Genomic DNA, 17,164 nt, shown 5'->3' with positions numbered 1-17,164 from the left:
TACATATACCGCTAATCATCATGTCGTTTATGGGTGGCGCTGAATGTTCGACATCTGGGAACCCGCTTAGCCAGCTTCACAAGCATACTCAGAATGACAGAACCCTTCAGCAAGACCGCCTCGTCGGTCGGGGTCCTGGTGGACAACTCAATGGTTTCCGCAGTCAAAGCGCGAATGCGCCTCAAGACGAGGTATGCTCATGAGTAAGGCTGCTGAACATATTACTAATACGTATACCTTGATGCCATAGATGATGAATGGCTTTCTCAACCAGGGCCCGAGCCTTCAACAAGAATTCCCTATGCAGCCGGGCCAGATGGGCCCTCTCAACCCAGCCCAATCCCATATGCGAGCTAACTCTGCGTCGCCAACATGGGCGCATGACTTCAATGGCCAGCCAGCAATGGAATCAGCTTTCCAACCGCCCGCTGGCGCGCAGTCACACTTTAACGCTGACGAGTTTGCCCGTTTCCAGCAGCTTAACACACAAGGTTCCTCTGCCAGAGCAAGCCCGATGCAAAGCAACGCCCCTAATCAGATGAACCAACAACGACCTATGATGGGCGGTATGATGAACCGATCGATGGGTATGGGCTATAGCCCCATGTTCCAACCCATGTACCAAAACCAGCAGCCCATGCATCAACACCAACCACAGCAGCAGGACGCCAAGGGCAAGGGCCGGCTCGTGGAACTCGACGACCATAAGTGGGAGGAGCAGTTCGCCTCGATGGAACTCCAAGACAATACTAAGGAACAAGAAGAGGCGAATGTCGCAGAGCGCGAGCTTAACGAGATGGATAAGGGCTTAACATCTGAGATCAACGAGTATGGTGACTTTGAATCTATCTGGAAAGGAATACAAGCTGAGACCGCTCCTAGACAAGACTTTGACCAGTTCGACAGCGAATGGAACAACAACATGATGCCCGACTTCGAGGGTATGGGCGACTGGGGCCGCCTCGGCGATCCAGCTGTCGAAACATATCTGTTTGAACAGGATAACTTCTTCCGCGACGAAAAGAACGCTTTTGAGGAGGGTGTGCGCATTATGAGGGAGGGCGGGAACCTTTCCCTCGCTGCTTTGGCTTTCGAGTCTGCCGTTCAACAGAACCCCGATCATACCGAGGCATGGGTTTACTTGGGAACGGCCCAAGCACAGAACGAGAAGGAGACGGCGGCTATCCGGGCTCTTGAGCAAGCGCTCAAACAGGACCCTAACAACCTAGCAGCGTTGATGGGCTTGGCTGTATCATATACCAACGAAGGTTACGACAGCACCGCATATCGAACCCTCGAACGATGGTTGTCGGTCAAGTATCCTAATATTCTCGACCCCAAGGACCTGCACCCTCCTGCAGAAATGGGTTTTACAGACCGTCAACAGCTGCATGACAAGGTTACAAATCTCTTCATCAAGGCCGCACAGCTGAGCCCTGACGGTGAGCATATGGATCCTGACGTGCAAGTTGGTCTTGGAGTTCTTTTCTACGGCGCAGAGGACTACGATAAGGCAGTTGACTGCTTCCAGTCAGCCCTACATTCATCGGAGGTTGGTACCTCCAACCAGCAAGAGCAGCTGCATCTCCTCTGGAACCGCCTTGGCGCTACCCTCGCCAACAGTGGACGTTCCGAGGAGGCCATTGCGGCATACCAAGAGGCGCTCGCCATGGCCCCCAACTTTGTACGTGCTCGTTACAACTTGGGTGTCAGCTGCATCAACATCCACTGCCACCATGAAGCTGCCTGCCACTTCCTAGCCGCCCTGGAGATGCACAAGGCCATCGAGAAGTCCGGTCGGAGCAAAGCATACGAGATTCTTGGCGATAACGCTTCTGGGGTCGATGAGACACTTGACCGTATGTCAGCGCAGAACAGAAGCAGCACCCTATACGACACCCTGAGGCGTGTCTTTACACAGATGGGTCGGCGGGATCTGGCGGAAAAGACCGTTGCGGGTGTAGATCCAGACGTGTTCAGACCAGAGTTTGAGTTTTAAGGCTGCGGGATTCCCATCTCAAATGAAATGACTTACATGATGAAGCGGTCTGCATAGCGGAAGATAAGAGAGATAGTTATGATGTTTTGACAGCGGGTAATATCTATCCGAGTTGGTCTAGATGTTGCACATAAAAGGCATGCATAAGCTTGGGACAATATCTTATAGCGCATATGTTTCGTCCTTGGAGCAACAATGTCATATTGCATATAACAGTCTCTAAAGTCCATCACCATACATGCGTGTCTGAATGGCAACGCCATCTAAAATTATATCTTGATGCATTTACATCGAAGCCCCGTCTTCCTCTACTGTGTCAACAAGCGGTCACCGCTGCGTGTAACTGTAACATTCTCATATGTAAGGGGGGCCGCTTGGTGTATCCTTCTTGATATATCAGTCAGTCTTTTCAGTCTGTATTGCCTGCAGATGCCACAGTAACAGACAACCATGCTATTCTGGTTTCCGTCCTTCTTTCTCTCTTTTTTTTCTTCTCTTTTTTCAGGACGACTTGTCTTGGCTCCGGCCCTAGGAGAAGACCGAACAAGAGGCATGCAGTCTAAACCGTTACCATCGCGGAAGCGAAACTGGCGCCAACGGATCGAACCCTTGAGGCTTAAATCATTGACTAACTTAGCATGCAGCTTTTAATTAGTGATAAACAAGTGTTGAAAAAAAGGAAAAGTGCTTTCTCCGGCCATTTTCACCTCAACAAAACCCACTCTTCTACGGCGTCGGCGATTCAATGAGGCTTGTTCGCCTGATCTCTTATGACTCGCAAATTGGTGATGCTTGAGCGTCTAGGCCCTCAGCTGTTTAACGTTAGCTGAGAGACGGTTTCATCTCAATTGACGGCAGCGCCAAATTATCGTCGACGTAAGTTTCGAGGACACTGGCAATGCGGATTTGTCCGAACCACTGACGCGTCTCGGAGCAGTCTTTTTCCCGGGGTGCTTCGCCGATGGACATGATGATCTGCCTCAACTTGCGCATGCTAGAGTGTGAGTGACATATCGCTATCCTTAATCTCCTCGTTATTTCCAATGAACTCTCATCTCCACTTACACCATTAGACCATCTCGTCTCATCTCATCTGCTGCTTTGCCACGCCGAGCTGCCGACGTAGTGTGGAGGTTGAGTAGGTTTCCGACGTAGCGATCTTTCGGGTATCTTGAGATCACTGATGACTAGCTGGACAGTTCCAGCCTCCAGGGCCGGGCAGGCCATGCTATTACGGGTAAAGTGCACCGTCGAATGCATGTCTCTCCCAAAAGAGACTCAAGCCATGCAGCCGCTACAGAAAACCCCGTACCGTGCGGTACGCAAGCTATTGGATTTCCTCCCCGAGGTGGGGAGACGGGTCTGAGATATGCAAGGGGAAGGTAAGTTGCGATAAAAGATGGCCAACAGCTAAATTCCAAGATATTGAAAGAAAAGCAAAACACAACAAAGGAATGAGACATGGAGTCGGTGACATCGTTTTCTCAGGCACTTGACTGACGTGATTGGGTTGGGCAAAAGACCGATATAGGACTGCTATAACTGGTGAGGGGTGTACTCCATAATCAAGTTAATTTGATGATGCATGTCGTCAAACCGTGATGCCATACCGTGCTATGCTTTATTGGAGGAGGGTGCCATGTTCTTGGCCAGATCCTGCAGAGTTGTCATTCTCCATACCCTCATGCAGGCGTCCATAAAATGAACCATCCGATTCGCTTGGTCTTGGCCCGAAAAGTAAGGTCGGGTGTGTCTCGAGTCTTGAGCAGACAAAACATCAGGCCATGTTGCCATTCTCTATGGATATAATATTTGTGGGTGTTGAAAGAAGTGGTGGTAGAAAACATGATTTCCTAAACAAATATATCAATAATAGGAACAGAGGGCGCTGAGCGATGGATTCGGGGACCATGAGCTCAATACAAGTGAGTGCTTGATCGGGACAGAGAAGTACGGTACCCTGATTCCTGAGACAACTTTATACTGTGTAGTACGTCGTCTTGTTGCTAGACCCGAGCAGCAACAAGGTGGGTGATGAGGATCCATGTGTTCGTCAATGTACTGGAGTTGTTTTCCTATTTGATCGACGATTTCACCGATGAGTGCCGCATAGCAATCCAAACATCTACCGACGGATGAGGCGCTCATCCTAAAATAGTCAACGATAGGCAAGATCATTTCTGTACCGCCGGCGCACTCAACTTAGAATGAGGAGCTCCATGAACCCGTCGGCATAACAGGACTGTAGTGAAGCTGAAGAGTGCATATGTGTGTCTCGGACTCTCCAAATCAAACTCAATCAGCCGTCAGGTAAAATATTGATACGATGCCGGTTTAGCTGGAGTACCCTGGTTGTCTAATTCAGCACTGTGAGAATTATATCAGTTAGGATACGATATCCTGTCAATCATTGGTCGTCAATCTCCGTCGTTCCCAATCGACCGAAAGTCGTCGGACTGCTACTCAAAAAGACTTCGTTCAAGAGTATTACGAGACGGTCCCAGTCTTCTTCGAAGTGAATGTTTTTCGAGTGCAGGTACAATGAGCTGCATCAATGTGAATTTTCGAAACCTGCAGTGTGGCATACTGTGAGCTATCCATTAGTTCAACCTTGTCGGCTAACAGTACTTACTTTGACTTTCTTGAGATCGCTGGGTTTTACCAAACGGTTGGGTCTAAAATACAACCTTGTTCGATCCACAACTATGAACCTACTATGTATAGTCCCACGTCAACAAAATCAGAGTTCGGTTGTAAAGGCCGACTCCCCGCTATGGATGAGGATACTGTATTGATGAAGGCTAACTGGTGGACAATAATCGAGGGGGCTGCTTCTCATCTGACATGTATCAATTAGGTCCATACGGGTACGCAGAGCTGAACATACCAATGTCTCAACTTCCCCAGCTTGAACATACAGTACCGTGGCAGCGGTGACTTTCTCATCATCCTGCCGCCATGCTGCCACTGCCACATACGTACAAGACCAGCAGTCGGATTGCAGATAAGATTGCTGTATCGCCTTCCAGTACAAACATCAATTCGTCTTGGTTCGGTGACGCGGTGTGTGACCAGTAGCAAGCGAGTTGGCGTGATAATGTATGACTGTATCACTGCAGTCAAGCCAAACAAGCGCGGTATGTCAGTCATCGCAATTACAGTGCCGGCACTTGCTGTAGCACCAGGCCTCCAGCATGGATTGCTTCCATGACAAGAGCACCATCGAGATTTATCTTTTAGGTGTATAGATTCTGTTTCTAACGGGTCTGTCAGCCTTTGTGAATTGCATTACCTATGACGACGAATAAGTTTCAACAAGTTCTCAGTTAGCAACGTACATCTTTACCTCTATGACATCTGCAGATAGGTAGATAATACAAGCTCAGTACGTGCATAACATCAAGAGAGCCGGGCATCTCCCAATTGACAGCGCCAATCGTATATGACATGTCGCACCAAGGGAACCGCCAAGTATCGGCGGCCCTCAGCTTGGTCTAATGGTGCAAGGGATGGAATAAAAACAGTAGTGACTCTCAAGAGATCGGATTCTGGATGACATCAAGCTGATATGGCGCTTTTTGTGATTGGTATACCGAGTTGACCGTATCATCAAGGACATGCACAATCCACACTCGGCTTGATCATAAAGACGACCACCCTATGGTAAGAAGTGCCGCGGGATTGCACAGAAACATAGTTTCTACATCAATACCCTGCAGCCACGAGCCAACGGGAAATAGGAGCAGTGATCGGCGTTTTCTCTTAGCGGTAAATTGAAGAAACGATAGCAAGGATCTTCAGGAGAAACCCCGCGAAAGGAGAAACAAGCCGGGCATATGGTAGGCCTTTTGAATTCGAGTTTGGTGTGGAAACCCGCAGGAAGGGATCTTTGTTTGACACTCAAGTATCCGTACACTATCGTATCATCGACTTGGCTGTACTACGTTGCAGCGGGTAGCACCTTGCTTCTTCGCACGTGCGACTCTTTGTCCATAACGCGAGGCATCTGAGTTCGGTACGTCTAGGTTCAAGTACGCTCGCGTGGCAGGACCACCTAGATGAGTTGTTTATTTAGTTTGCTAGCAGACTTGATATTGCCATACAATATGGGAATTGAGCGAAAGACAGGCAGTCTGCTGTAGGTAGAGGTAGTTTCATCAAGGCAGGTACAGAAGTACTTTGGGATAGAGGCGCCGAGGCATGGTCAGGCTGAGGCGGCAAGGTGCATGGGCTGAATTTCTGGCGCAAGGAATCCCCTCTCAGGCCGAGGCAAAGCCTGCCCGGCGAAAAGGGACTGCGAAGTATAAAATCGATATCAGGCTTAGTATATGGAGGCTAGGAGGTTAGTTGACAGGGACAAGATGTGGTAATAGCGGTTAAGCTACGAATACAAGACCGGCAGGTACAGGTAGGTGCACTTACCTTGGTTAGTAGGTAGGTAATTGAAATGTTTTTGGTTGGCCGTACCTTCCTTGCAATTCATTTCATGTCATCGAAGGAAGCTCTAGCCAGTGACCTTCCTACTCACAGGAGCACTTGAACAGTAAGGTGCTTTAGTAGGTAGGAACAACTCTGCTCCATGGCTGATTTCCCAATCAATTTTGATATTTCCTGTTTACATGATACTTTTCTCAACGCGCGATCAGTGTCTTTCTCAGTTGCGCACTCAAGCACCGTATCGCATCACCCTTGTCAATTGGCCCGGCTAGCTCATCAAGATCAACGCCCCTAAATCCTAAATCGTACTGGTCCCCCAGGGCGGCTAGATCTTGGGTGCGCCGCCTAGCCACACCCCACGCACTCACCGCACGTGTCTGTCGGCAACGCAGACTCTGCAGGCGTTTGTTGGTAGACACAAGTAGCAAAGATTGACGAGGTCTCCCGCCTACACAATTCCAGCCGATTGTTTCAAAGTGGTAACGTCTGGGAAATTCGAGCATGACAAGTACTGTGCGCATCTACAGTATACGAACGCCTTTAACCGCTTCACTAGGGACTGTACAGTACTGCATTGTACCTACCTACCTGGGAAAGATGTGGCCAAGCCCGATGGGATCTACAAGGTTCGGCGTACCTGGGCTACTTGGTCTGCCACATGGCACTACGCAAGGCAAGTTCTGGAGCACACTACCCTAGAGCTGCACGTCAAGACGCACTTTGAACCAGGCAAGAAGCAGAGGATGAGGATGTCCTATCATAGTTAGGTATCATCTACGACACTGGGCAAAGACTTATTGGTGGACCAACCGATCTGCGGCACAGTCTGCTCTGAAAGATGGTTCTCACGTGGCTGCGGAAGATCGCGCGCATGTGGTGCTGGGATGCTGGACGCTTCGCTCCTAGTTCACCCTACAAGGGGGGGTTTAGCTTTGGGGGCGAGGCGAGAGAAAGAGACAACGACCCAGTCCCGTTGAAGCTAGAAGACATGGGCCCTTGAGAGTTGAGACCCTGGTCACTGTAACACGGGCCTCGAGAACAGCATGGCTTCTGATGGGGTCGTGGGCGCACTAGTCACGGCGCACGAGACGCCCTGGCTTGGTGTAAGCCATCCCCTCACAAGATTGACAGTTCTGTCCATGGACTGGTTGACTGGCGAGCATCCCGCAGCATCGCACGGCAGACCCCGGAAAATCATTCGCCATTGCTTCAGATTAAAGAGAATCGATATTATTGCACACGCAGATTTTCGTCCTGGGTACGAGCTCAACACATTGAAAAGACTAGCCTTCAGATGACCTAAATAACCTCTTTCCCGCAACAATGTGGAATTTTGGTTGGAAATCAGATTCTGTCAAGTTCTGCATAGGCAGTCATTGTCTTCCCTTATTATTATGCACGTGGACAGTCTCCCTAGAGTGCTGACAGTCAATAGCGGGCACCAACTGGCATGTGGATGACCGCATTCTGCGTTGTGGCCGGCATATAAGGTGCCGGTACATCAATGTTCTGTGCCAGCAACAGAAGACCCCAGGCTCAATATCATTACGATTTAGCACACTACGCTCCCCCAATGACAAATCAAGCTTTCAGAGCTTCAAGGTTCTTGCTGCTTTTACAGTACTGTCCCGTACAATGCCAAGTAGGCTTTGACAGGCCATACTTACTACTAGGCAAATGATTGTTATTTCAGACATGTTTCTGTGCATGTCTGGACAGAGCAGAGGCCTGGGCTGATGTGTTTAGCTTTCACTTGAGATTAAGCAACCATCATCACGTCTTTAGTGGGTAACGGATGCTGCACATACTGATATATGCTGCACCCAGGCCTGAGGCTCAGCAACCACATGGCGTCCAATTCTAGTTACGCCTCCACTATCCCCAAGCTCTCCGCACCTCCATGACTTTGGATAATGGAAAAAACAAGGTTTTCGGGAGTCCCAGAAAGGGGACGAAGAGAAGAGATACTGGAGTCCTGAAGTGAAAGGTGGCTTCTGACGCTGCCAGATGGACCACTCAGCGATTTACACCCCTACTGTAGTAAGGCTTTGCAACATTACACTCCCCACGATAGTGACTACCTAGTATTCCATTATTAGATGTACTGTACTCTACTTGCCCACATGGACCGAGGAGTTGGTGGGGGCTACAGACTCCACAAGTAAACTATACCTGGTACCGCGACTTGTACGAAATCTCTAGCTCGGAGCCTTAAAACGCTTTTCCAGATTCGCTCCGTTAGATGTGCAGAGTTGTCCGAATGCCTCGGTGAATGGTTAATACAATTGTGGGCAAGTAAAAAGACAAAGACCGATTCCAAGTACACAGGTCACATATTATCCCCGCATTGCTTATGATGGTAAACGACTCGTCAAGTCGAGCTGTTCATAAGGTTGCCAACATATATGACGCCCCCTGAACACGGCACGAGGTTTGGTGTACAGCTTACGCAAGTACCTGTACGTACCTCTCGCTCGAACAAGGATTACAGGATGACTTTTAAGTGCCGTAGCAGCATTTGAAAACATCGAAGAGCCTACAGTACTGTAGATGCTGGCCAGACCTAGTTTGAACGAAACCTAGTGGAGGTAAGGCCACGGCCGGCCACTGGTTTGTCCTGTCCAGACCTGCCTCAGATGAGCCGTCGGTCCCCTGCTTTGGGGCTTACTTTAAGCGGTGCCTACTGTATGCAATTGCAGGGGATCATTTCAGCGTGCTACAATCCATAGGATGGAGGTTTCGAGACATGGAGTCTGTCTACCATGTGTGTTCAAGTGTTGAGAAAACGAGGCTTGGACGCAAGTCATTCCAATATTTCTGGTTTCCGGTCGAGATGACCCCTGTTTCCTGTCAAGTTGAATAAGAATACACTTGCTTTCCTTTCTCAGTCACTGTTGGATTGAGTTATTGTTTGCTTGTAAGACCTTTCAATTAGTGATTTTCTTAGTTAGTTTGTAGTTTAGTCCAGCCTCCATCTCTGGGCTTAGGTTCCTTACTCACTCGCCCCAGTTAGGCACTATAAGGTAGTACCTAACCTAGGGTCCTGTACTGTACTGTCCATCCTGTCCCGCTACAGCCCACCCAAGTCTCGAGTACATACATACACACCTCCACGGGCTGCTAGGTTCAGTATTTACCTTGCCTTGCCTTGCGTACATGTACAGTAAGGTAGGTTGGTAGTATTGGAGCGGGCAGGTTTGCTGCTGGGCTGTCTTCCCCGGGCTCTCTCTTCCTTGTACAGTACCTAGTGCCATCCCCCCCGTCTGTCACTTTCGCCAGGGTCAGTCTCATGTGCACTTTTCCCTCTTCAATTCCACTTTCTTTCCTTTCATTCACAAATTTACCATATCCACGTATTGATCGCATCGCTTCTCACACTATCGACGCTCCCTTTCCCAATCTATCTCCAGGGCTAATGCTCTGACACGCCCGTAATTCTTCGTTTCGAAAGTAGTCGACTTCTGTCGCGTCTATCCTGTCGGCTTCGAGACCAATTCAAGTCCAGTCCAGTCCAGTCCAGTCCAGTCCAGTCAAGTTCAACCTAATTGCAACTTGCACTCTGTCTTGTTGCACCTACGCCTCTTGCCTGGTTCCTGCGACTGTACTCCAATACCGGCTTCGCCGTTAAGCGCAAACAATCGAATTGTGTCATCCTCGCCGTTTGTCGGGTTATCGTTTCTCAGGGGACTTTTTGGGGACTCAGCTGTAACTTATCGGCTGGACTCGACTAGGTTGTGTACGCGACATCCTCGATATCGATTGATTTCTCAACAACCATGGACGCCCACAACCAGCAGCGCTTACCTCCCAAGGCGGCTGGCCTCAACAACATCCTCAACAGCGAACACGCTCCAGGTCCTATCCAGAACGGTACTCCCCACATGCGAGATTCGGGCTTCTATTCCAACGGGGACGCCTCCAGTAAGCGTACGCTGCTCGTTGTCACCGATTATAACACCTGCGTTCTGCCGCTGACCTGATTTATCCAGACACATCTGCAGCATCTTTCAATGTAAATGGTCTCAGCCCAGCTGGTTCCAGCTATCCATCTTCGTCGCACGAAAAGACACCTTCACCGATCGCTGCCAACATGGTTCCCCAAACAGCTGTATCGCCCTCGACAACCAACATGAGCGTCGCCGCCATGGTATCCCCCAACACAACAGGCGGCCTTGATCCACGCCGTGATCGGCCCATATCAATCGAGTCCAGCGGCACCGGCCATACGATGGGCGAAACTTTGGCACCTGGAATGGCGGCACTAAGGCGAGAAAGCGTTGATAGTCGCATGAACCAAACCTTCAGTGATCTGCGCCTTAACAACTCCCCCTACGCATCCAACAACCACTCGACGACCTCGATTCAAAACACCCTTCACAGTCAACGGAACCCCCACCATCTTTCGGCCCATCGAATTTCCAATGGCTACCAACCAAGCGCAGAACGGAATCCTGATAACAAGACCGTCAAGACAGCACCTGCTATTACTGGACCTGCGACTGGGCACATTGCTCGAGCGGCAGAGCCTACCAAGGGTCAGGCATGGGCTTTCCCTGAAGAAGAGATCCAACGAGTTGGTGGCGCACCCACGTACACTGACTCAAGGCGCAGCAGCATTACAGAGTCAATTGCGAGCAGCCAGTTCACGACCGAGTCGCGCCTCCCGGCCGGTCAACTGAGGCTCGAGACCGACTATTCCCGCATGTCTAGTGCCCCGGACTTCCCACCTGTCCATCACCACTCTATGCAACACAAGCAATTGAGTGATCTCCAGGCTGAGGAAGGCAATGGGCCCACAGGGTCACAGCCGTATAGCAGAACACCGGAGTTGAGGGTCAGCCACAAACTCGCCGAGCGCAAGAGGAGAACCGAAATGAAGGAGTTGTTCGACCAACTCCGTGACCTTATGCCCCAAGAGCGAGGCTCAAAGGCTTCCAAATGGGAAATTCTGACGAAAGGTACGCATACAAGCCCAAGGACAAATGCGGCTACTAACCTAGGTATTAGCCATCGCCGAGCATCAAAAGCAGCACGAACATATCAGAGTGCTCACAACTCACTACAACAGCGCTGCTGCAGAAGTCGAAATACTTCGCGGTGAGATGAGTAGGCTAGTCGAGGAGAATCGCCAGCTCAGAGGATCTTCATCTTCAGCACCAACGCCATCCTCAAGACCTGCGTCTACAACTTATCAAGGGGATCATTATGCCACTCCTAACCGACCAGAGCTGCCACCTATCCGCTCACTGAGCAACAACGTGGCCAATGGTCCAGACTCAATGACTGGTGTCCAGTACGACAACCCTCAAAGTAATGGGTACCGGCAAGAGCGATACTAGAGCTCCTGAAGCTGTGTTCTCCGCCATCTTTTCCAATTTATTGGAGCCCATTTAATGAATGAATGACGGCAAAAAAGTTATGACAAGCGAGGGTGATGCAGCCTTGCGGTTACAATTCTGAAGAGCACAGAACTGGGCGCTACCATCTTGAGTATCGTGTCAGCGACACTCGGGGCCATCAGCTCACTGGAACCATTAGACTTGCTTTGTTTTATTGTTTGATTTATTTCTCAAATGCACCAGTACGGCGAACAGCCCGGGGACTGGTTTTTTTTTTCTTGTGTCGACTTGTTCAGTGTTTGGTCCAAAACCCAACCATGGGCCTACTACATTCTAGGGACGGAGATATTAGGAGTTATCTGTTTCCTTTTCTTTTTGGGCTGTACAGGCTACTTAATGGTATAGGTATCCACGGTAGGGTTGGGAAGATACAGGTACGGGTTGGAAGGGTCGGTCTCGGATTTTGAACCTAAAAAAAGAAAGGGGACATGGGAATAGGAGGGTGGCGACGGCGTGAGGATGGTTGGTGTAAGGCGTTTATACCCACTTAGCAAAGGCAGCAGAGTAGAGCAAAGGGGATGATAGTAAAGAAGAGATTACAACGTGATGTGTTGTATTAGCCTGAGAGCGATAATGGAAGCGAGAATCAGTGTAACTCAGGCATGTCATGTGCGGATGTAAAAATGAGTGATCCATTGTGATTTGAACCAAGCTTATTATTTTAAACTGATAGTCTACAAAGTCAAGTATGGATGGAGGTAAGTATCCTGCGCCTTTATATCGAGTTGTATCAGACAAAGATAGATTACAGTACTGTGTAGTCTATGTGCCAAGGAGGGGAGGATCCATTTGTGATGCAAGGCTTTGATGAAACAAACTGATCTGATAAGATAAAGAATAGTCTAAATGCCATTCTGATATACCCAAGATGGGATGAATATTAATCATTCCCGGAAGGTACAAAGTCGGAGCCGGGCGATCAACTGAGGTCGGGCGGAGTCGGAGTTGCGGAGTTGCGGAGTTGCGGAGTTTCCCAAGGCCCCGCAAAGGAAAAGTCCCCGATTTGGCCTGTCAAACGAGACGACAAGGCAAGTGCTTACGGAGACGTACCTGCCTCACCTCGTAGTGTAAGCCGGAGGTCCAACTTCATTATTAGACTACCTACATTTCAGGCAGGATCTGGATAGCTCTCTCCCTACTTCTTTCTCCGACATTGTCAAGTCCGCTCCCCTTCCCCATTCCTCAACCTTCATCCTCTCATAGACCCTCTTACACACTACATACATATATACCATGGAATCATTCAGCCCACTTGCTGCGCGCAAGATGGACAGGGCAGCTGCTTCAAGACAGAAGAGCTGTAACGCCTGCGTGAGAGGCAAGCGCAAGTGCGACAAGAAAACGCCCCGGTGCACTCGCTGTGCGGCAAAGGGCCTTGACTGCGTCTACCAGAGGTTACCGCCAGGAGCGAACTTCCACGACGACGATTTATGCATCACGGATTCTTTAAACGACGTTCCTGACTTTGATATGGGCTTTGATATCAACAACCTAGGAGGAACAACAACAACAGACTCTAGCGTCAGCAACACTACACCGGATAGCCTGAGCAGAACCACCACCTCATCCATAGAGCTCGATTCTCCTCTCGACTTCTCCATCATCGACCATCTCATGGCTAACGATACTTCGGTCGGCTCCGAGCTGTGGAGTCTGGGCGACTATGGCAGTAACAAGCTGAACATACCGTCTATACCATCTATGCCCACAACACAGGTCGTTCTCCGTGATACAGCTATCCTGGATAACATGGAGCCCTGTATGGGTGAAGTCAACCCCTTGGATGTGTATGATCCTCGCTCGCGAGTGGGTTACACCGTTGATGCTATCACGAACCTGTATCGCGACTTCGCAAAGACCCGCCGTCTTCCCTTCATCCACCCTCGCTTCTATGGTTCCAACCTACCAAAGACGCTACTAGCAGCCTTCTCAGCGGCATCTGCGTACTCTGCCCGCACTCCCGAGAATAAAGGATGGGTATTTAAGCTCATCGCCGACATGGCCAAGGACATCCACCGCGAAGGCGAGTGCGCTTCGACACCGGGAGAAAAGTTGGCGAGGGTTCAGGCCTTGGTCGTGTTGGATTCTATTCGCATGTTTGACGGTGATGTGACGATGAGGGCGACGAGTGAGCGTGAGCTGCCGCAGTTCATGGCTTGGATGTTCGCACTTAAGGAGATCGAGGAAGAGCTGAAATTCGGGGATGAACCGGCTGCTACCATGTTAAAGGGGCCGCCTCCACAAAGCTGGGAGGTAAGTTGTTGGGCGGAGTATGTCAAGATCTTTAACTTACTAATGTTTGCAAAGGCTTGGTTGCTCGCTGAGAGTATACGACGAACCATCGTTATGGCTTTTGCTTTCGTATGCGTGACCAGTATACTAAAGTCGAACGAACGTATGTCAGCCACGTGTCCTATCTATGCAATGCAGTACGATGTATAACTAACTCCTTTTTTACAGCTCCTTGCGATATCATGGCACCAAACTTTCAGTTCACCGCCTCGAAATATCTTTGGGAGGCGGACTCCTCGATAGCCTTCTTCCGCGCGTGGCAAACAAAGCCCCAATTCCCGGTCCGAAACCTTGATTTTAAGGGTATCTGGATGCACGCGCGGCCGGAAGATGTTGATGAGTTTACAAAGTTAATGCTTACTGCGTGAGTAACGTTGCATTCTTTGTCAACGCAGACTGTGGCTAACCTTCGAATAGACAAATGGGTCCTGAAGCCATGGACCACTTCATGGTTGGCCATGTGTGCTAAGGTTTACGATTGACGAGACTGATTTGACTCAAGTATCTGATACTGCATGGGCCTTTGATATTATGAGATCACTCGTATGAGTTTAGCAGGCGTTTTCACGATATTACGGATTTAGGTTCAAGGGACAAATTGACTACTGAGATCTGATACTATAGGGATACAATAATGAGAGGATTCGAGACATTTGCGTCGAAACTACTGGCTGATAATCACTTTGTCCTCACATATCGCTCTCGGCGACTCTCCAGACCAATCTCTCGCCACTGACCTCCTTGTTTCTCAAGATATCAACTGCTTTTTGCGCCCTTTCGACAGCTGATGAACCCTCTACTACGCGGTACCTGTTAGGCTTGATAATGCCATCCTTGAGGAGTTGAGGTACGACCTCTGGCTGCAACCTTTCCCCGAAGAACTCATTCTGCCATATGTTAGAGAGGTACTTGCATGAAATATTTGGGAGCAGCTTACTGAAAGATAGAAATGAGTGCGGACACCTCGGACTTCGACCCCATCAGCCCATTCTCCAATCAAAACCTTGGAGACATCCATCTCATACTCCGGCTCCTCTTCCACCGTAGCGTCTTTGAGGATGACAGGTAGCATGACTGCCACGATGCTGCCAGGCTGAGCAATCCTTGTTAGAGGTTTGAGAGTACCATCAAGCGACCCGATACAGTCGATGATGTACGGCAATTTGGGTTCTGGCTTGTTCTCAATCGAGTTGAGAACCTGCTCAACGACACCGGCCCTGCGGTAGTCGAAAGTCTGGGTTGCGCCTATGCTTCGAAGGTAGTCATGCTGCTTCTCACTGGCTACAGCAATGAGATTCTTGAAACCCCAGTGCTTGAGAACTTGGAGCGCATATATGCCCACGCTGCTGGAAGCACCCCAGATGAGGACGGGACTGTCCGCTTCCTTGGGAGTGTAATTCTCTGGCACAGGCCAAGGAAGCTCCAATTTCAGATCTGCAGTAACAGTATGAAATACTGTGACCAGATTCACTGAGACTGTCACAGCTTCTTGGTATGAAATGCCGCCTGGGATCTTGGATACAAGATATGCAGGAATGGTGATGTACTCCTGATGATTCGCTTCCTTTCCCCCATGAAAAGCAAAGGCAACAACGCGATCACCGACATCCAACCCCTTTAGATCACCACCATCTCCAACAGCGACTACTTTTCCAGCAGCGCCGCCACTGCCCATCTGAGATGGGTACTCGGGGATGAGAAGACCTCCATCAGCACGGTGAAGGTCGAGAGGCGTTGATGAAGTCCAGGCGACGCGGACGAGGACTTCTCCTGGGGCCGGAGGATGAACGGAGACGGTTTGTGAGGTGAAAGGCTTGCGCTTTGCAGGGAGGACTACAGCCTGTTGAGTTGAAGGGATGGAAGCAGACAAAGAAGACATGGTGAAGATGTACTGTGTGGTATGCAAGTAAGACTGCGATTAGATTGATGATATGCTAACATCTAGTGATTGAATACATCTATATATACGTTTCCTGCTGGTATTATTCATAGTCTGTGATATGTAAAGTTGAATCCCATGTTCTGTATTGTTAGCTTGAATTTGTAATCTGGAACTCCGTGGAGCAGCTGTCCCCACTCATCATGATGAACCATGATAGCATCTACAAAAGGAAATTCTGTGGATCAATGCTTCCGATTTTGGATAAAGATAGACAACAAACAGGACATTTGATATTTCCAAGTACAATGGAAATACTGCAGAGGCACATAGATTATTAATCAGCCAATGTACATTAATAAGGAAACATATATTCGAACATGTGGTTTATGGGAATACAAAGTCAGTTATCAATACGGACGCTCTTTATTGACCAGACGACTTGTTATAAACGGCTTTGATCGGATTCTCACGACAATAGAACTCCCTCTTATAATACAGGTTGACAGAGGAACATAACTACTTGGTTTTACATTAAATGCACCCGAAGTTGAGATAATACATCAGCCACGCTTTTCATGTATACTCAATGCTTCTAATTTATCCTATGCTTACACCAGAATAGATGGACGATACTTGATTCGTCTGACCTTTCACGGCTACATCCATTTTTCTTTTCCCATGTAGAATATATAACAAAAATAGAACAACACAACGCACAATACAACTGCAGATACGCTCCTTCAAGTAAGCCGATCGGTCTGGTGAACAACCTTTAGGAGTGCTTGTCCCTTTGGTTGGAAATGCTCATAAAAAAAAGTAAATGCATCATCCTGGACATTAGATGGCTCTTCTGCGTACCTCTACCGCAATACAGTCTCCATTTGTACTACGGAATGGTTCCAAGTTCGGAGGACTGTGCTGCCATGCATCTAGGGATGCTGACTTTTAGATCCATGAAAAGTCGTCGAAGGCAAGCCACCCGTAGGCCCCCTGGAGTGTGCTCATAGAGCCCCCCTTCTAATCGCAAGATACCTAGTGAGGTATCAAGAAGAAAGAAGCAAAGACAGAAACGGGTAAGACAAACGAAGAGTGCCGAGTCTTGGAAAGAACGACAAAGGAAGAAAAGGAGACTTGGCACGAAGGGCTTGGTGTATG

General features: G+C 49.1%; 4 protein-coding genes across 4 annotated transcripts; 3 read left to right on the top strand and 1 right to left on the bottom strand.

Annotated features, from left to right (window-relative positions):
- Positions 1 to 20: 20 nt before the first annotated feature.
- On the top strand, positions 21 to 1,999 carry FIESC28_10569 (uncharacterized protein; the record flags this gene model as incomplete). Its single annotated transcript, XM_031164700.1, has 2 exons — positions 21 to 191; positions 251 to 1,999. 2 exons carry the CDS (start codon positions 21 to 23, stop codon positions 1,997 to 1,999), a joined length of 1,920 nt encoding a protein of 639 aa, XP_031011264.1.
- An 8,213-nt stretch (positions 2,000 to 10,212) lies between these two features.
- Positions 10,213 to 11,775, top strand: FIESC28_10568 (uncharacterized protein; the record flags this gene model as incomplete). The annotated part of the gene is made up of 3 exons (XM_031164699.1): positions 10,213 to 10,363; positions 10,426 to 11,394; positions 11,444 to 11,775. The coding sequence occupies 3 exons, from the start codon at positions 10,213 to 10,215 to the stop codon at positions 11,773 to 11,775; spliced, it is 1,452 nt and encodes a 483-aa protein (XP_031011263.1).
- A 1,293-nt stretch (positions 11,776 to 13,068) lies between these two features.
- On the top strand, positions 13,069 to 14,596 carry FIESC28_10567 (uncharacterized protein; the record flags this gene model as incomplete). Its single annotated transcript, XM_031164698.1, has 4 exons — positions 13,069 to 14,088; positions 14,143 to 14,230; positions 14,296 to 14,491; positions 14,545 to 14,596. 4 exons carry the CDS (start codon positions 13,069 to 13,071, stop codon positions 14,594 to 14,596), a joined length of 1,356 nt encoding a protein of 451 aa, XP_031011262.1.
- A 220-nt stretch (positions 14,597 to 14,816) lies between these two features.
- On the bottom strand, positions 14,817 to 16,006 carry FIESC28_10566 (uncharacterized protein; the record flags this gene model as incomplete). The annotated part of the gene is made up of 2 exons (XM_031164697.1): positions 14,817 to 15,014; positions 15,065 to 16,006. 2 exons carry the CDS (start codon positions 16,004 to 16,006, stop codon positions 14,817 to 14,819), a joined length of 1,140 nt encoding a protein of 379 aa, XP_031011261.1.
- Between the last annotated feature and the right edge of the window lie 1,158 nt (positions 16,007 to 17,164).

Source organism: Fusarium coffeatum (assembly GCF_003316985.1).
Source record: "Fusarium coffeatum strain FIESC_28 chromosome Unknown BRIP53273_contig_321, whole genome shotgun sequence".
Taxonomy (NCBI): Eukaryota; Fungi; Ascomycota; class Sordariomycetes; order Hypocreales; family Nectriaceae; genus Fusarium; species Fusarium coffeatum.
Note: the sequence above shows the minus strand (reverse complement) of the source record. Positions and strands in the feature narration are given on the sequence as shown.